Here is a 19618-nt window from a genome sequence, read left to right as displayed (position 1 = left end):
CCTACGCAGTACGGCAACCCGAGAGGGACAAAACACAGAAGGCATTTTGCTTAAGACGGCTCTGCTAACGAGTTAGCATAAGCTCCTTCCTTCGGTGACTTTAGTTGATAATTGATCTCGCTAGTGCTACACAGGTTTGTGCGCTACTATGTATTTATGATCTAATATATGTGTAATTTCACCTGCCATGCTGTTTTGGTAGTCATGAAAACACGTTAGGTTAGTTAGCATTGACTCGCTTAGCAGTCGCTTTGAACTGTCGATAGCGTTAGCTTGTGCAAGATTTGAATTTGTGCTACCGTTTTAACAGTGTTTGACCTAACCGACTGGAATTAAGTGTGTCGATAAATTTATATTACAATCGTGTCGTGATCGTGGATTTTCAGGTGACGTTATATCATAGCGCAGCACTTGTTGACTTGGCGTGATCATCTCTAATGTAGCCTTCATGCCTCTGCATGTTCTTTCTAAAATGGAGGCTTGTTGTTGTCTATCATTTGTGGTGAGGAAAACAGAATGTGATTTAGCTGTTAATACATTGCAATTCCATGAAATTGGACAATAAAGGCACATTGTTTGGGATTCAGGTGAAGTGTAAATCCGGCCCTCTGTTCCTGCATCATCACCTTTCCTCCTCCCATCTGCCTCCCCCTCCTCCCTCACTCTCATCTGCCACATTTTTCAAACTGCTCCCCGTCCACTAACACGGGCAAATCTGAGTACAAGTGTTTTTTATATTTTCTGTGCTTCCATTTTTTTTAGGTCACCAGGTCTTTGATCACAATGGGGGTGAAAGACCGCCCTCAGTGTTACTTTGATGTGGAGCTCAATCGGGAGCCTGGTAAGAGCTGGAATGCATGTTATATGATGTTTATGTATTTTAGTGGTTCCCAAAATCTGATGACCGTGGATCTTTTTTTCTTCCAAAGTTTGATCATTTGGATTCTCCATTACAATGTAGCGTGCAAGCCTTTTATCACTGCACCCAGCTTTAATTTCCCTCTACCATCCGTATGACTGTACTAACAAGACCAGTTTATTCACCTAAGACTAAAAATATTTTATTGCAAGGGAGGGACTTAATTACCTCCGGCTCCAACAGTGTCACTTTTGAACTTCACTTTTTTTAAGACCAATTTAAATTCTTACAAAGTTCTGTTCTCCACCCATGGTTGTTCTTATTGTGCTGTAATTAGTGAAGATGGCGACTATTGTGGATTTTTCCGAACATGTTCCTACTTGTTTTTCTTTTGTATCACAGTTGGGCGAATCGTCTTTCAACTCTTTTCTGACATGTGTCCCAAGACCAGCAAAAATTTTCTCTGTTTGTGTACTGGTGAGTTGATAACTTTATTTCTCATACAAACATTGGTTGTCTTTAGTTAAAGCAAAAGGTGAGTAACCCAAGACTTCATCTCCAACAATTAGCCCTCTGTTCAAATGAAATACCTTTGGGGTGGGAGGTTGGTTATCTCAAATTCATTCTTCCCCTTCATTAAGTAGTTCTCCTGTGTGAGCTCCTTTTTTTTTTTTTCCTTTCAGGTGAAAAAGGAGCCGGCAAAATAACAGGGAAAAAGCTGTGCTACAAAGGCTCCACATTTCACCGAGTTGTAAAGAATTTTATGATCCAGGGTGGCGACTTCACTGAAGGTGATGACACTTTCTTGTTTAGTCGGCTCAAGCAAGCAATTCACTTGGGTGATGCTAAGTGCTTTCTAATTTTTCTTGACACATGAGTTCACCTGGTTCATCAGTCCTTGCGTCGCAAATTTTAATCTGGAATATGTCACCTCTTCACAGGAACCGGAAGAGGAGGAGAGTCCATTTATGGTGGCTACTTTGAAGGTAATTGGCAATCAAATGATCAAATTCCCCGATCAATTTTCTCTCTTAAATGTTGAATTCAAACCAAAGCAATGTAAGCATGAACAAATTGTTGCATGCAAATAGTCGGTCATTCTGATGTCAGAATTCCCTAGTTGGAACTGTGCTTTTTTTTTTGGCGGGATATTTTATGTACACTACCGTTCAAAAGCCAGAACGATCATGCTGTCGAAAAACCACTGGCATTTGTTAGTGCTATGGTGCGAGGTCTGCTTGCCAAAGGCTGAGCTGCACTGTGTTTGTTTACTTAGTTGCGTGTGGCCGTCGACTTCTGACCGGTAGTGTACTTCAATTTCCCTGCTGGCCTTAATGCCGCCGCTCATGTGTAATTTGGGCTATAGTCACGCTTTATGGGGATTTTCTTGACCCAGCATGGAGAGTAGGCGTTCTCTTTTTTGAATCCCTTGGCTAAAATTCTCCAACGTTATTCTTTTATTTGTAGAGGGGTCTTTTGCAAAAATGAGAAGGTAAGCCCATGTACACATGCCCACACTGTCCCCTCCACCACCAGCACCACCAAACCATATTTGTACCGCAAGTGGGTTTGACAGGGGAGCTTTTGCGTTCCCTCTTGCCTACGCCTCTGCCCGCACACATTTCTTTTTTATGTTACATTGTTAAAACCTGCAGTGGCCTTTACAAGGCCACCACCACGCTAACACTTACTCCTCCCCATAATGAATCAATTTGATTCCATTTGCAAGTAAATCATTTGAATAATGTGAAGCAGCAGATCTTTAAACCACTTTCATGGGCAAGACCATCACGAGGTTTGACGGATGATACAATTGCTTTCAATTTTTAGCGTCTGTTGCATATCTTGTCTTTGGCTCAATATTCACGTCAGCTCACGTTGCTATGTTGCGCTCCTCACACAACGTCCCACCCCTCCCCACTCGCCCCCTCTTTGTTTTTCTCTATCTCACAGATGAGAATCTCACTCTCAAACACGACCGGGCCTTCCTGCTGTCCATGGCCAATCGTGGGAAAGACACCAACGGTTCACAGTTCTTCATGTGAGCGTCATTCTGTGACCATAACCCCCCCCTCCACCCAAATCACCCATTCTAATTACGGATTTAATAGCACATTGTTATCATTGCTTTTAAGTATCACTTTTGCTGTCTTGTCCCTTAACCTGCTTGGGCATCGAACCCCCACCCTCTTCTGTGTGTAGTTTAGAAATGCTAGTACAGAGAAACATCGATTCAAACCTTTTTTTACCCACAAATGTGTTACATTTCTTCTCTTGCCGTTTTTTTTGTGTAAAATTTACAGAAACTCTAGCATCCTGCTCTTCCAAGGTAATGTGTCTCCAAGGCTGTGCTTCTCTCTTCTCTTCTCTCTCCTGAGTTTTACCATGTAGTTGTAAATATAAACATTTCGCAGAGTGTTTACTTTGGATGTGAACGGTAGTCACAAATGGCTTGAGGTGACCTATTACAGGGAAATCTCCACAGGCAATATAAAATTAAAATAAATGTCCAGAGTTGTCTGGGAAAAATTGTTGAAAATCTAATTTGCCGATAAAAAGAAAGACAAAAGAAAATTAACAGCCTAAATTCACAGTACATTTGCAATCAAATCTCTCCTTGCGCAAATGGTCTTTGTATCTTTTCCCATCATAAAATAACACCGGCTCTGTTGACATTCCCTTTTGGTTCTCAATCAAGTTCTCTTTTTTCTCTTTTGTTCGGTCCTCATCTCGCCATCGATTGACGCATCTTGCTTGGCTTTTGCACCAGCAGCACAACCAAGATGGCGCCTCATCTTGATGGGTATGTTGTTGTTTTTTTAAACCCCTTTTTTTAGCAACAGACACATGAAACGTCTTCCCCTTTTTTGCAAACTTAAGAGTCCACGTCGTCTTCGGCCTCGTCATCTCCGGCTTTGAGGTGATTAAGAAGATCGAGGGGCTGAAGACCGATTCAGCAAGCCGGCCGTACGCTGATGTGAGGGTGGTGGACTGTGGACAGCTGATCATCAAGTCAGCAAATGATGGTAAGTCAGACATTCTGAATTAGGGATGATTTCTTTATTTTAATAATGATGCATGATGATTTTTTTTGTCTTTTAGTTCTAGAAGGCAAAAGGATCAGGGCATCCCATTCTGCTGACTCTTCATTCAACTCCTCTGACTCGTCATCCCCAAGCTCCTCTTTCGGGGAGTCCGAGAGCGACTCTGAAAAATCCAGACGTCGCAAACATAGGAGACACAGAAAGAATAAACACCCCAAAAAGCGGAGGAAACTGGCCAGTGAAGAAAAAAGTGTTGACTTAGAATTTTCCAAACAAAGGTGAAGTTCATTGTTACCGTCACATAAATCGAATCACTGTTTGCTTGATTGGAGTTTAAAACAATTCCTTTGTAGCTCTGACAAGCTTGTTGAAGAAGTGGTAGGAGATGCTGATATGGAAGGCGAGAAGGAGCACGGCGGGAAGAGAGAAAAGCCCGTCGTCCGACCGGAGGAGATCCCACCTGTTCCCGAGAACCGTTTCTTGCTGCGGCAGGACATGTCAGCCCAAGAGAACAAAGTGGAGACGTCAGTTACCGTTGGATTCAATTCTCATCTCCAAATTGCTTATGTATAAAAGTGTGATTTTTGTTTTGGCATTTCCCAGAGTTGAGAAACAAGAACCTACTCTTGAAGCTGAACAGAAACCAGCAGTCTCAAAGTCTGGACGGAAGATCAGAGGCAGAGGAACAATTGTATGTTGATTCATGTGATCATCATAAAAACGTATTCATAATTTTTGAACTGTTTGGAGCCATGTTGTTCCTACTTTGTGTTACACCTTGTCCATTTGTGTGCAGAGGTACCACACGCCCACTCGGTCTAAATCTCGATCTGCATCGGTGGGCGAGCGAGGCAGCAGTGAAACTCCACCCCACTGGAAAGAGGAGATGATGCGGACTAAAGCGTATCAGCCGCCGAGTGTTGAACGATGGAGCAAAGGAGACCAGTAAGATTACGTAATCAAAATATAAAACATCATGTTTGAGACCCACCAAACTGAAATAGCTGATCCTTATGCAGATGGGACAACAGAAGTGAGTCTGCATGGTCAAGGTCCTCCGAGCGTTCGTCAGGCCGAAGTTCGGAGAGGTCCAGCCCGCCACGGCTCCCTAAAAAAAAGAAAAGAGCCAAACATAAGAAAAAATCTAAAAAACGTAAGCATGGGAAGAAGAGGAGCTCCAAAAGCAAACATCAAGAACCTTCAGCATCAGTGGGAGAAAGGTCCCCCTCTTCAAGAAGGTCCAATGTCAGAACATCTCGCTCTAGATCTCGTTCTGGTTCAGGTCAGCGTCACACGAGAGGGCGGTCGTCTATCTCCCGATCTTACTCCCGATCACACATATCCAGTCGATCCAGATCTCGGGCGAGATCTTATTCAACATCCAGTTCTTATTCACGGTCCAGAAGCCCATCCCGCTCTAGAAGTCGCTCCCGGTCTCGTTCTAGATCCCGGTCCTATTCTCGATCTCGATCTAGACACAGGTCCAGGTCGTTCACGCCAAGCAGAAAGAGGAGTTTATCCAGATCTCCAAGAAAGCAGAAATCCAGCAAGTCAAAAGCAGACACCACCATCCATAAACCCGGGAAGCTATCCGATAGCAAAGTCACACCTGCATCCAGAATGCCAACTGTCCCAGCTCCAGAAAATGTCGCTGTGATCCCACTCAGCGATAGCCCACCTCCCTCCCGCTGGAAGCCAGGTCAGAAGCCCTGGAAGCCATCCTACATCCATACCCAGGATAGCAAGGTCCAAATACCTTTGTTAAATATTTCTTCTACGGGACAAGCTACTTCAGAGAATGCTCCAAGCTCGGTTCTGGAGAAATGTGAGCCGAGTGAGTCGCAGAAGGACAAGAACGTCACTCAGTGCTCCCCCAGCAGATCCTCTAGGAGCAAGTCCTACAGCCGCTCAAGAAGCCGGAGCGTCAGCAAGTCCGGCTCCAGATCCCGTCACAGCAGCGAATCGGACTCTGCACGCTTGAGGCACAAGAAGAAGAAATCCCTTGACAAACATTGGAAAAAGTATTACCGATCTCTGATGAGGATCAAGAATATGGACAAGTACCTATCAGGTGATCAAGACGTCTCGTCAGAGAAGAAAGCGGCTGTCGAGACAAGTCCTGATAAAGCTGTCGAGACAGGAAGTAAAGAGCATTTGGGAACTCAGGATGAAGTGACAAAGAATGACGCTTCGTTGCAAGTGGATAGCTTTAATAACAGATCTGGATGGGACAGTGATAGCGATAAAGCTAGCCAAAGCAACAGTGATTTCCTCTCAAAGGATCGCAAACCATCTGGCCACAACCCTGACAAGAAGAGCGCCGGCCTTACTGGCTGGAATTCGGATAGCGACCCAGAAAACATAGCCACCAGGGCACTGGCGCTATCAGAGAAAGAGGAAGGTGAGGCCAGTTCGGAATCAGAACGCGAAGCCGACAAAATGGCTTCCAACTCTGCAGAAGCCGCAGCTGCCGATGCTTCCGGCCCGGCGCGGGCGAGCCCGGAGAAGGCTGCCAAGCCAGAGAAGCACAAGAGCAAGAGGAAGTCCAAACGGAAGCGCAAACATAAGAGTAGAGAGGGCAAAAGCGGGTCTCATCCCATGAAGGACAAGAGCAAGCGACCCAAAAAGAAACGTCAGAAGCTGAAGGAGACTTTTCATTGGCAGCCGCCATTAGAGTTCGACGAGGAGGACAATGAAGATGACTCAAAGAGGGAAAAACATAGCCCAAATGCTGCCGTTTTAAAGAAAGACCAAAATTCTTCAGTTAATAATCTTAATAGAGAGGAAAACAAGGTTCCGCTGAAGGTCAAAGAACATAATAATAAAAACACCAAACTGTCCGAGCCTCATCATCAGTCCAGGAACAGTGCTAACGCATCCGGTGTCAAAGAGCTAAACTCTCTGGATGATATGGACATCTGTACTCCCGAACATGACACTGAAACCACAGTTGAAGCTGAAGTGGCTCAGACCCCTGAGAAAATCCTAAAAACTACCTCTAATTTGCCCGCCAAGGAAAGTAAAAGTTCCCAGCCTCAGCTGCAAAGCCCGGAACAGTCCACCACAGATACGGCCAAGCCAACCAGCACTGCCATTAATTTCAAATGGAGGCCCTTGAAAGGAATGGCTGCTCTACAGAATGTGAACACAGCGCAGCTCATGACCAAAAATATGCACGCCCAGCAGAGCCAGATGTCCAATGTTCATGGAGTGCGAATGGAGATCAAGAGCAACAACAGGGTCCGACCAGGGTCGCTCTTCGACGAGGTCCGCAAAACGGTGCGGCTCAACCAAAGGCCGAGGAACCAGGAGAGCTCCGGCGAGGAAAGCTCCCCCTCGGCTGGAGTCAGCAGAGATAATTCCCCGAGAAAGTCACGCTCAGCTAACAGGAGATCACGCTCGGCTTCCAGTCAGCGGTCTCGCACCAGAGACTGGTCGCACTCCTACAGCAGATCCAGGAGTCGATCACGCAGCTCCAGCTACTCTTCCAGGTTAGAATCAACATCGTGCTAATGTAGGATTTACCATGAATCTAACAAAGCCTGTTTTTCCACTTTCAGAAGTCGTAGCAGGAGTCGAGGAAGACACGGGCGCGACCGCTCTCGCAGCAGCACATACAGAAGCTCCAGGAGCCACAGGTACACCCGAATTTCATCAACTAGGATTTGTCAATTAAGATTTTTGGATGTCTCTAACCTGCCTTCCTCTGTCCTTATGTCAGCCGAACATACAGTAGAAGTCACACAAGAAGTCGCTCCTATAATTACCGCAGGAGATCCAGGTAGTTTTTTTTTTTTTTCGTGAAACAAGATGCCTTTGTACTTAAGATATTAAAATGGACTTTTTTTTTTTTTTTTTTTCATCAAAGGTCCGCCTCTTATGAGAGCTATTCCAGCCGGAGTCGAAGCGTGAGCCGGAGGCGAGGGCGCCGCAGAAGCGACAGCTATCGCAGTTCAGACCGCAGATCACGGTAAAAGGATTAGTTCCCCAAAGAAATGAGACTCGTCTTTTTTCTTCAATAAACAAATATTTATTTATTTTTTACCAAAGAAAAAATAATTATTAATAATGTACCAGAGTAGCTAATGCCTGTTTTTCTTTTCAACCCTGCACAGGTCCTCACGCTCATCCAGCCGCAGTTGGTCCGGGCGACGAAGCCGCAGTCGGAGCAGCCGTTATAGCTGAGACCAATCATTATCAACGACCCATCACTTTCTGTTACAGGCCAGTTACTCCAAGAGGGACGAAGGCTATCACGCCATTTTGCACAGTGCTCCATGATTGTGCTACATGCTTGGAAATTAATTCAATAGATCAAAAAAGAATGTAATGTACATAAAACCAATGAAGAATGGCTTAGTCATAGACAATTTGTATGGTAATCATACTTAAAGGGAAAAATGTTTATCAGAAATATGTTTATTAGGGTCGTTTTTACTTTAAAGTTCCAGCTTTCATTTGTTCGGATTGGTTGGCAGTTTTAATCAACGTTGTTTTTGTTGTTGTTTGGATGACTGTCATGAGTTTTGTAACGGTGTTGAAAGTATGGATAATATTTTAGGGGGTTATGATCAATGGTGATATTCAATAAATGCCAATGTCGCTCCTGAGTTTCTAAACTGTCCAATGCTGCTCTCTAGTGGTTGAAGGTGGGTAAGACAATACAGTTTCAAAAACTATCATGGCAGAAAATTAACTATGATGCACCAGTTGGTGTAAATTTTGCAAAAACATGGCGTTTATTTCGAAATATTTCAATGCTTTTAACAATATTGTCCAATTTTATCTGGAAATGGGGAAATTTGTGCTTTTAATTATTCCCCGGAGCGAATATGAGACTTTTTTTAATGGGATAAATTTAATAAACCGCGTGACGTCACAACTTCCGCGCACCTTGGGCTTTTTGCACCTTAGGTCAATTATGTTATTCCTCGTTGTAAATATGTCACCTCCCAAAAAAAAAGCAGATCATGTCGCGTGTACGCGTAAAGGCGCGCCGCCGCATCTCACCACGTCCAACGCATTTAAAACGGCGCCGTGTCCCTTTAAAAGCCCAAAAAAAGAAAAGCGCCCATATGATCCCTGAGCTCCAATCAAAAAAACAATTCCTCTTGCAAAAAAAAAAAAAGAAGCAGCCTCTGTATTTCTTTTTGCTCTGTCTGCTCGCTTGCTACAGGGAGCACGGAGGAGGTCCACGGGCTGCACACATAAAAAAGAACCGCTCCAAAATGTGACAGATCTACGCTTTTTGCAGGCTGGGTTCATGGCGGAGTGGAAACTGGCGCAAGAGGAGTTATTGCGGGACTCCTTGGAGCCTCTGGCCGCTGCAAGATCAAAATGGTAGGCTTTCTCACTCACAGCGGCGTCACATTTTGTTATTTTTTTTCAATTTGTGCATTAAGATAGGAGGCTTTCCATTACTTGTGTTTTTTGCCGTGGAAGTTTGTGGAACAAGTTAGAGGAACGCAATGACTACATTTTGCAAAAGGGAGGGAAAAGTGAGGATGTTTGTGCCAGACTGAAAGTGCAAGTCCAGTTCTACAACAGTGTATGACTTTCTCCGGGGTCATTTGGGGATGCCCCATTAGGAAAGCATGTGGTGGATCTTAATACAGCAATGCTGTTGGAGTACAGTAATCCTAGCCAGTGCATTCACATCTGGAGGCTTGGGTTAATATCTGGGTCAGGTCACTTGGGGTGAGCCCTGGTGTTTTCTGATTTTACCACTTTGAGATTTATTGAGCAGGTTAGCAAAAATAATTGCATGTATGTGACATTGTGTGGCATTCTGTCAATTTCCCAAAATTACATTGATATTCTTCTCTTTATGAATTTCTCAGATTAGCCATGACCAACTTTACTAAAGTCTGACAACTCTATTATGATTTTAAACTTATAGCTGGCCTTAAAATGTTAGAAGTTGTGGGGATTGTTTTGTTTCACTTCGCATCGTCACCTCTTGTCTCCATCCTCTAAGTTTTTACGTAACGGCCTATTCACAGCATTCCTGACCGCCCTCGACTCGTGTAGTCTTTCGTTATCTCCTGGTGCCAAGCAAGGGGAATTGTCTGTCTCATGAAAAGTGCAGCCATTCCAAAAGCCCAGCAACAAATTCTGCTCGGCAGTCGGGAGTCCGTTCGTCGTGGAAACCGTGCTGCTAATTTATGCCCCAGAGATTAAGAACAGTAGACATTGTGGCAAAGTCTGAGCCACTGGGACGCCATGGCTAATGTGAAAAGATTAAGTTTGCTGTAAAATTTTGAATTTGATCAAATGGCTATGACCTTTGGGATCCCTCAAGGGTCAATCCTTGGACCCCTTTTGTTTAATCTGTATAAATTACCATTGGGTTAAATGTAGCTTAATTGGTCTGACTTGATTGGTCAGCAAAATTCTTATCAAACACTTGAGAAGAGAATAAGCGCATTCCCAAATAGTCCTTTCTTTTTTTCTTCCCTCCATCGATTGGTTGCAGCTATAGAAAGCTGATGCTCTCCTCTCTCCCTCTCTCTCTCTCTACCTCTTCTAGCCTTTTGTCCTCTCTGACCTTCTCATCAACAGCAACACACACACAGTGGAGAGATTCCTATGATAAGAAGCTCTTTGCAGTCTAGTGTTAGCTTCTCGTCTCTTTGTATCCAGCTATGAAAGGTATAATGAACTTATCACAGAATCCTCCCTGCTGATGGCCTCTGGCCATGTCTGCACCTGCTTGCCACTCGGCGTCACAGAGCTCTTTAATTTTTATTTTTTTTTAATCTCAAACAGACCTTGTTAAAGCAAACAAGCCATGTCACTTTATTAGGTACAGCTGCACTAAAGAACTGATATTGCATAATATTAGAAGTATTTTTTAGGAGTTTTTTGTAATGATCAGAATATGGACAATTAGGAATTGGGAAAAAAATATGTTCCATGTAGAAATGGTTCTGTTAGCAATCTATTCGCTAAAGTTTTTTTGGTCCGAGGCATAGTCGAGTGTATCTTCATGTGTACGAGATGCCAGCGCCATTGCCCTCTCCCTTGGCTGGCCTTCCTGAGTCAGCGCTTCCTTTCTCAGCTCGTTGGCCCAGACGCAAACTTCCTGGCACTCATCGCAGTGTGAATTCTGACCGGGCAACAAACACACTCAGACTCTTCGCTCTGAAACCCTTTACCCAAATGTCGTCCAGGGCAATCTAAGATCAAATCTTTGTCTTTGTGCATCCCAATTTCATGCTCGGCTAAACGCTTATCACTTGTAGATTGGCTCTTCACCTGTGCGGGAATTTACATTTAGATGGAAACGTATTCACATCTGGTGATGGAAGCCAGGCAGGTGTATCAGGGATTTGGATGGCGGGGATGCTCCCAAAACTGCTGGATCAGGTGATGAGATGTGTGGGATTAGAGGAGATAATATTGTCTTTATTAATTTTAGCGTTGCGGTGGGAAAATAAACTAAGAGGCAGCGGGGAATAAAATGAAAGCGAGCCACTGAGCCTTGTGCTTCTGCTGCAAATTCCACCTAGAATCTCATATATTATATTCTCCCCTTTTCATATAATTTATCTGAACAACAATGTTTTGTTTTTCGAGAGATAGCTGAATAATATGGAGGATAATGTTATTGTCCTCAAGAAAGGCTTTGGATCAAATTTCTCACTCCACATAATAACTTCTATTTTTCTTATTATGGTTCTTAATTGGACTATTTACAGTAAAAAAAAAACTATCAATACACATCTTAGCAAATTCTCATAAAACTGTTATGAAACTATTTTAATTTCCCCCCCCCCAAACAATCTAAAAATATGCTAAATGATCAACTCAATATTTTTTTCTCCAAATCTTTACTGAATTCTTACGAGCGCATTCCGTTTCAGTTATTCTCCGATTTTTCTCGTCCCCTTCGACCTTATTGTCTAATAAACCGCCTTGTCACGACCATTGCTTTCAAATCCCCACGCTGTCGTGCGTCCGACCGCCGTGACCTTGGCGGCGAATCCGCAACATTGACTTTTATTAGCATGTCTTTATGGTGCAGCCGTAAAGAGCACTGCGGGCCTTGTTAAAAGCCCAGCTCGACCACATTTGGTTACATCCTCGTCATCTGTTTTCATCTGCAGCGTCATCGCGTATGTCGTCTTTTAGGGATGCGTGCAGACGGAGGCGTTTGAGGGCTCCTGGGTGGATGATACGCTGGCCAACACTTCAAGGTCAGCGCCGGGGCCTGATTGAATTTAAGGAGGTGGAGCTCGTTTTTGAATGATTGGGTCACTTATACCACATGACTCTTATGAGTTGAGATTTTACTTTAAAATCAGTGCGCTGGTAAAATACTGCAACATAGTGAGAATAAAAAAATAAATAAAAAAAAGTCTGCATTTGCTGCCTATTCAAGCCTTGTCACAAACGCGAATCATTCAGTGACGGTACGTTTGGGTCCTACTAGCATCTCCCGGCTTGTGAGCGAGATGAGAAGTGACACCAGTGCGAGCTCCTCTTCGTCTGCGTTGTCAGTCACTTCCTTTTGGCTGACCTGTCCTCGACCCATTTTTATCCTAGAAGTACAAAAAGGCATTTCATTATCGTATTTCCTTAAGATGACCAATTCAAATTCATTTGATATATTTTTACTTGTATACTTCAAATAACTCAACTTTTATTTAATTGCATCTAAATGGTTTAAATAAAAAAACATTTAATTATAGTATTTCCTTAAGATGACCAATTCAAATTAATTTGATATATTTTTACTTATATTTCAAATAACTCAACTTTTATTTGAATTGCACCTAAATGGTTGAAATAAAACTCTATATAAAACTCTGTAATGGGGAAAAAAAGATTCCTCTGGTCTCATCGGACATTCTTTTCGGGAGTCAACGCCTCGCTTTTAAATCTCCCGTGATGCGAGGTATGCGCAGTGGTAGTTGCGGCCGAGTAACATGCATTGTGCAACTTGGGAAAGATTTACACGTGCTTGACACTCTGAGGAGATGCAGGCTTTTTCACACAGTAGTAAATTTAATTGGGGGAGAGAGAGGACATGGTGACTCGTTAGTGTCTCCCACTTGTCTTATTTCTGTTTCACGAGTGTCCGCCATTGTTTAAGTGCTGACATTTTTTAGCCATTAGCGAGTTTATTCATCTTTTGATTGTTTCAAGTATGTTAATGGATTTGGGAAATCGCTGTCTGAACAAAATAGAGATCGAAATGTTGCCACGGTAACCTTGAACTTTACTGATTACTCGAAAGTTACTTGACTGATTACATGATTTTAAAACGACACAGATGCAGTTTTATACTGCGTCATTGCATTTTAGTCCGGGGTGAAGATGACGACGACGACAATAATGGCTAGTGGTGTAACTTTCATTTGATCTGATTAAGGCCCCGGCTCTGTGCCCTTGAGCAATGTCTGTAGAGAGCCGGCGTTATGAGAGATAACCCCATCTCAGCTCCTCTCCGACTTTCCAATTTAGCAGCTTCAAACTATGAATAAATCTAACAGCCCTCTAATTGAATTTTTCAAAGAGACCACTTTTTCAAGGTTAGTCCCCTTAAATGCAAATGTGTGTTCCCGGCTGAACAATGACAAAAAAAAATGTTTCCATTGATCTTGAAGAGAGAATTTAAGCTGCATTGTCATAGTAAAGTACAAGCAAAATTTAATCCATTGACATTTCCATCCTAAATAACCTCATCAGTAGTATTTTGATTTTAGTCTTGTGATATTTCGACCAGATTTATTTTTTTTGGTTAAGTTTATTTTGATCAGCAAAATATATACATCATATTTAGTACGAAAGTATCCACAGAAGGCGAATTAAAATAATAATAATAATAATAATAACATAGAAACAAAACAAAAGAGCCCTAAGGTTCAAAGTTCAGAAAGCTGAATTATGACTTAAAGTTATTGTAATCATAAAACTTATTTTTATTTACATTTGAAGTTAAAGTAAGAACTAAAGTTCTTTGGTCTCAGTAGTAGGAGGGTCATGACCCTTATGATGAACGGTAATGTAGATCTATTTTTTCCCCAGCCGTGTCTGTTTACAGCTCTGTATGTCTACGCTGCACAATCATAAGGTGCAACAGTCAGCGCTCTGTGCAAATCCTTGCGAGGTGGGCGTCTGTTTTAGCACAAGGCGGCTAAGGTTTCCATCCGATGGGACGTGAGCAAGGATACACACTCGCAGTATATGAGGATGTTTATTAAAAACACACACAGGAAAAACCGAGTGGCTGATTGGCATTCACGACGGTCCCCTTGGCTCCATTAGATGTCTTCCATTGCTCGGCACGACCACGGCGTCCCAGGGGAAACACAAATTATTCACGAGACAAAACATGCTCTGCGGGAACAATTAGCGACGGCGGATGAAACTATCCCATCGACGATTTATGAAAGGAACACGCCTAAGATTGTCTCGAAGGCCAAGAGAATGAGTAGCCTGATTTAAGATTTTTTTTTCTCTCCATACACTGTGTATATTTTTTTATTAGTTTACGAGCAAAAATATGAGTGACTAGCACGAGATGATGCCAGCAAACTTCATAACAAGCAAATGCTTGGCAACTTGTATCAAACTGTTTATTTTCACTCCCAATTTCAGTTTACTGTAAAACTAAACATGGTACAACAAGAATTTCATGTTGTGTATCTCAAACACCATTTTTTTTATGGAGTGAACACTAATAAGTTCCCCTCTTCAGCTCATAGTGGAGAAGACCACCGACTTTCCCTCTGCTGAGTTTTCTCTGGTGGAGGATGTGGCCCTTCACTTCACCTGCTTGATGGACCGTCTGAATGAGCAGCGCCTCTTCCAGCCCGACTTGTGCGACGTGGACATCGTGCTGGTGCGCCACCACAGCACCTTCCCGGCCCACAAGGGCGTTCTGGCCGCCTACAGCCCCTTCTTCCACTCTCTGTTCGCCCGAAGCAAGCAGCTACGGCGCGTGGACCTCTCGCTGGACGCACTGACGTCTCAGGGCCTGCAGCAGGTTCTCAACTTCATCTACACGTCTAAGCTTTTGGTGAGCAGCCGGACGGTCGGCGACGTCCTCAACGCCGCCACCTTGCTGCAGATGAGCGACATCGCCGCCTCCTGCCGCCAACTCATCGGCAGCCGGTCGCTACGGAGCGCCGACATGGACGACCAGGACGAATACGGTACTGCATTCGGGCAGCTTTATCGGGACATCAAACAAGAACGTGGTGGCGATGAGGAGTCCAAGATATTGGATCCTCACGCAACCTTCAACAAAGATCAAATCATCGTGGAAGTCAATCTCAACAATCAGACACTCAACGTTTCCAAGGGCACTGAAGGCGACAACGAGGCCAAAGTATTCTGCGATTGCAATGGGAGGGACTCTGAGGATGACCTGAAGAAAGAAACAGACAAGTTAGGGCAGACTACTGAAGAAGATGAGGATGAACAGGACGTTGACGTTCCAGCCGTGGAAGCTGAGTCAGGTGGTTCCCGCAGGGAGCTGGCCCTGGCAGTGACACTGGCTCACCGGCATGACACAGAGAGCACCAGCCCCAAGGCAAAACTGGAGGAGAGGCAGCAGTTCTCTTGTAAGAAATGTCCACGTGTCTTCAACAATCGCTGGTACTTGGAGAAACACACCAGCGCCACGCACAGCCGCGCACACGCCTGCGTCAGCTGCGGCAAGAGGTTCCTACTAGAAAGCGAGATGCTGCTGCATCAACAGACCGACTGCGAGAAGAGTATCCAGGTAGTATTTGGAACCCGAGATGAAAATTTGAATCCACTCTTAAAGTTCTCCCTCTATTCCGGGTAGTGCGTGGCTTGCGGCAAGGCCTTCAAGAAACTGTGGTCGTTGCACGAGCATAACAAGGTGGTCCACGGTTACGCCGAGAAGAAGTTCTCCTGCGAGATCTGCGATAAGAAGTTCTACACCATGGCGCACGTCCGCAAGCACATGGTCGGTGAGTGGTAAAGCCACACACATGCAAAGTCATACACGGTGGTAGTATTGATCCTACAAATATTCCATAGCTGTGTTGCTATTAAAAAACATGGGGGATATTTTTATTTGTGTGTAGCTCATACGAAGGACATGCCGTTCACCTGCGAGACATGCGGGAAGTCCTTCAAACGCAGCATGTCCCTGAAGGTGCACTCGTTGCAGCATTCTGGAGAGAAGCCCTTCAAGTGTGAGGTTTGAGCTCCTTTACCATTTGCCAATTGTCTTGATATATTTATTTAAAAAAAATAATAATGTGGGCTTTGTTTTCACTGCCAGAACTGCAGCGACCGCTTCCAGTATAAATATCAGCTGCGCTCGCATATGAGCATCCATATCGGACATAAGCAGTTCATGTGCCAGTGGTGTGGGAAGGACTTTAATATGAAGCAGTACTTTGATGAACACATGAAAACACACACTGGTGAGTTCAGTGAAGACACTTAGGTGTGTGTTTGCCCTCCAATCTCATTTTTGTCTCATCGTTAATAGGAGAGAAGCCGTACATTTGCGAGATTTGCGGGAAGAGCTTCACGAGCCGGCCCAATATGAAGCGCCACCGCCGCACGCACACGGGCGAGAAGCCTTACCCCTGCGAGGTATGCGGCCAGCGTTTCCGATTCTCCAACATGCTCAAGGCGCACCGGGAGAAGTGCTTCCGGGTCAGCCAGCCGCTTGAGCAGACGCCGACCGGCGCCGCGCAGCCTCCCTTGGTTCATCCCAAGGGGGCGCTATCTCCTCCCACGCAACTACCCCCTCTTCCACCATCTTCCCTCTTCTCTGGCGGTAGGATGAACTCTAACGTCTGAAAGGTCACTTTTTGATTTTTTTTTTTCGGAGCTTTTTGCGCTTCAGTAACACTGCCACTTGGCAAAACTAAAGTAGCCCAAGTTCTTTTTTAAAACTACTTTTGGAGAGCTGGTTTCATTCGGGGACCAGCGATGCTTCTTTTCCCGGAGCCTTGCACAAAACGCAGCGATTGTAGCATCTCTCGCAAGAAATGTTGGATTTTTCAAACTCCGCCCACATGTAGCGGCAGCAAGTGGTTTTTTGGTGCGACGCAGCAATAATAATCAAAAGCTGACGTGTGTTGGAGAATATATAATATTCACATTTGGGATATTGGACTTCTGTGTGGAATTTCAGTAGGAACCCAAAATGAGTAATTTGCAAATTGTTTTTTTACACATTTGCCACAGAAAGTCCAATATCTCAAAATGTTTCGGGAGAATTGTGTGCGTGTGTCTACACACATTAACCAAATGAACTCTTCTTCGCTTACATCACATCATAGTGTTTGTAATCTGCCTCACACTTTACATTTAATGATGTAACGGAATTGTACTCTTCTAACTTTTTCCATTTTTAGAACTGTCCATGCGTGTAAGCACGCAATTTATGGTGGTAAGGGAAATATATTTGCTAGATTTTGTTGATGGATGAAAACAGGGCGGGTAAAGTAGACCCACATACGGCCAGGTCCATATTTTAATCCTGTTCATCAAGCATTATTATTAGTCCTGTTTTTGCTGGCTATTATGGTGTATTTTTTTAATATAATTTCTGCATTGATTTATTACAAATGATCAAATAGGAACAATACACTATTAGAATTTTTTTTTCTTTCATGATTTGCTGCTTTTGTACTCAAGGGTCCACTGTGATATCGTTCCTCCAAATCAAAGTTGACAGCTACTGAATCCGTCCTAATTATACCTGCATATGTAGGACAAAATATTGATATCGTGATGTCGTATCATCTCTTAAAATACATTAGCAATATAACCCCTTTTGATGTTATACGTATGAAATTTAGAGACGAATGAATGATAATAGCAAGCACTTTATTGTCCAATTTGGTGAATTTTGTTTCGATTTGGACATGGTTAGAAATGTGTATATTCCTCCCAAGAGAATATAAACAAAGTGATTTTTTTTTTTTTAAATGAAGACCAGAAAGAGTCTAAATGACTAACTCTTAAGTATTAACATGATTTATGCTGTCATACCATATTTCCTTTAATTGTGGCCTTCACTCAAATTGATGCATCATCTAAGGTTAATTGCCCTTTCAGCCCCAGCGAAGATTATTTCTCTGTGGAATCCCTTTTTTAACATACAGTACTTGATAAAAACAAAATTTAATAGATTTTTGTAATCATGATAATATTTTTAAGAATATTTTATATTATAATCAAGCATTAAAAAAAATTGTGCATTAAAAGTCCTTCTTTTTTTAGTAAATAAAAAAAATTAAAATGCCCATTCCCTAATGAACACCTCACCCCTTAATAAACACTTGGTACTTTGTGTGGCCATTACAGAAGGAAATACGGTAAATGTTATTTCTGTTGGTTTTAATTTTCTTTTTGGTTTTTTTTTTCAATATACCAAATTTAGCTTAATCATCATAAAATGTCTTGATTGTATTACATGACATAGAGACTTTAATGTATATACGGCTGCTTTTAAAGCAAGTGTAACCTGTCCTGACATCATGTACAGTCCAGTATATACGACCATATCTATTTTTTTTAGGTGTCAGATGTTAATGTGATGTTATCACGCTAAGTGGCAGTAAAAAAGGAGAAGGAACTTTTTTTGCACAGCCTTGTGGAGGACTCAAACTGGATTCCTGACAGGTATGCTTTTATGTCTTTCGATTAAGCACCATTCTCCTTCAGCCAAAAAGTTTAAGAGGGACTTGCCCTTGTTCTTAAATGAAGGCTGTCTCAAAGGAGATTTTCTACCAGCCCTTGCTTATTTTGCACACGAGGGCTTACTGAGCACTTTAAATAATCTTAATATTCATGTTAACTTTCCCAAAGCTTAAAGGAGACATGTTATGATTTTATTTTATTTTTTTCCATACAATTCTTTTTAAAGGTCTCTAATTTTCCATTGTCAAATGCCCAAAGGCGATTTAACATGGACCAAGGGCATTGCAACCAGGCCAGCTGCTATTTAAAAAAAAATCCGGAAAACAAGCCTTCCAAAAAAATTAAAAGTGGATTGTATTTTCATTTGTGGAGGCAGCACTTAATAAGCAAGCCACTGAATGACTGTACAGGGATGCTAACTTCATGATGGAGTTCCATCCCTGCAAAACTAAAGTCGAAACGTTCCACTTGATGTATTGGCCGGCACTCCTAAGTCAATTTTTCATGTTACGTCTCCTTTAAGCACACATTGAGTATATCCCTCGACCACCATGTGCACTGTTATTTGCTGACTTTCTATCTTGTAGCGCAAGGGGTGGGGAACCTACAGCCCACAATGCAACTATGACAAAAAAAAAAAAAAATCCACCTGTATCAAAAACCTCCAAAGGTAATTCACTTTTTTTCTCCGCAATAATTTGGACTTAATGGCTCCCCACCTCTGCTGTACACACTAGAGTATGTCATAGGGTGTACAGAGACCTAATATAAAAAAAAAAAACCTACTAAAAGAGAAGAACAGTGTCTAGAGGTGCTAATAACAATAGACTGTATATTCTGTACGTTGATGGTATTATTGACTCGCGTGTGTGTGTACTGTTTGTAAAACAAAAGCCAGGCGGCGTCACACCATTTCAATATTAAAGTGTATCAAGATATTATTGAAAATTGAGCCGTGTGATTTGTTGTTTTTTAAGGAGCCTCTGAGTCTACTCACCCCTGTTCAAATACTAAAAATTAATTTGAGATTAATTAATTAATTCAAAAGCTTTTTCATCGTACAATTTAA

General features: G+C 42.8%; 2 protein-coding genes across 5 annotated transcripts; both read left to right on the top strand.

The window, feature by feature from the left end:
• The first annotated feature begins 11 nt into the window (after nt 1-11).
• Nucleotides 12-8513, top strand: nktr (natural killer cell triggering receptor). 3 transcript variants are annotated; one of them, XM_049749852.1, is made up of 17 exons: nt 12-134; nt 763-841; nt 1262-1336; nt 1543-1650; nt 1801-1845; nt 2813-2900; nt 3633-3662; nt 3740-3885; nt 3962-4181; nt 4257-4427; nt 4507-4594; nt 4700-4848; nt 4923-7394; nt 7464-7541; nt 7625-7684; nt 7772-7873; nt 8019-8513. In XM_049749852.1, exons 2-17 carry the CDS (start codon nt 784-786, stop codon nt 8086-8088), a joined length of 3960 nt encoding a protein of 1319 aa, XP_049605809.1. In that variant the 5' UTR covers nt 12-134; nt 763-783; the 3' UTR covers nt 8089-8513. The 3 variants fall into 3 exon arrangements, with proteins under 3 accessions (XP_049605809.1, XP_049605810.1, XP_049605811.1); XM_049749853.1 differs by lacking the exons at nt 12-134; nt 763-841; nt 1262-1336 and adding an exon at nt 2327-2351 and having other exon boundaries at nt 1571-1650; XM_049749854.1 differs by lacking the exons at nt 12-134; nt 763-841; nt 1262-1336; nt 1543-1650; nt 1801-1845 and adding an exon at nt 3163-3188.
• A 158-nt stretch (nt 8514-8671) lies between these two features.
• On the top strand, nt 8672-19501 carry zbtb47b (zinc finger and BTB domain containing 47b). Of its 2 annotated transcripts, XM_068648813.1 has the most exons (7): nt 8672-9243; nt 12037-12101; nt 14609-15637; nt 15704-15851; nt 15969-16084; nt 16169-16313; nt 16382-19501. In XM_068648813.1, the coding sequence occupies exons 3-7, from the start codon at nt 14690-14692 to the stop codon at nt 16696-16698; spliced, it is 1674 nt and encodes a 557-aa protein (XP_068504914.1). In that variant the 5' UTR covers nt 8672-9243; nt 12037-12101; nt 14609-14689; the 3' UTR covers nt 16699-19501. The 2 variants fall into 2 exon arrangements, with proteins under 2 accessions (XP_068504914.1, XP_049605818.1); XM_049749861.2 differs by lacking the exon at nt 12037-12101.
• The last annotated feature ends 117 nt before the right edge of the window (nt 19502-19618 follow it).

Source organism: Syngnathus scovelli, chromosome 18 (assembly GCF_024217435.2).
Source record: "Syngnathus scovelli strain Florida chromosome 18, RoL_Ssco_1.2, whole genome shotgun sequence".
Taxonomy (NCBI): domain Eukaryota; kingdom Metazoa; phylum Chordata; class Actinopteri; order Syngnathiformes; family Syngnathidae; genus Syngnathus; species Syngnathus scovelli.
This window is presented reverse-complemented; position numbering and strand designations above follow the sequence as displayed.

What these genes read in the sequence shown, in the direction of transcription:
- zbtb47b (XM_049749861.2), top strand. An exon ending in AGAAGCCCTTCAAGTGTGAG is followed by an intron (nt 16,085 to 16,168) that starts GTTTGAGCTCCT and finishes TTTCACTGCCAG; the next exon opens with AACTGCAGCGACCGCTTCCA. An exon ending in ACACATGAAAACACACACTG is followed by an intron (nt 16,314 to 16,381) that starts GTGAGTTCAGTG and finishes CATCGTTAATAG; the next exon opens with GAGAGAAGCCGTACATTTGC.
- nktr (XM_049749852.1), top strand. Translation starts at nt 784, where the DNA reads ATGGGGGTGAAAGACCGCCCTCAGTGTTACTTTGATGTGGAGCTCAAT. An exon ending in TTAGAATTTTCCAAACAAAG is followed by an intron (nt 4,182 to 4,256) that starts GTGAAGTTCATT and finishes ATTCCTTTGTAG; the next exon opens with CTCTGACAAGCTTGTTGAAG. An exon ending in AGAAGCTCCAGGAGCCACAG is followed by an intron (nt 7,542 to 7,624) that starts GTACACCCGAAT and finishes TCCTTATGTCAG; the next exon opens with CCGAACATACAGTAGAAGTC.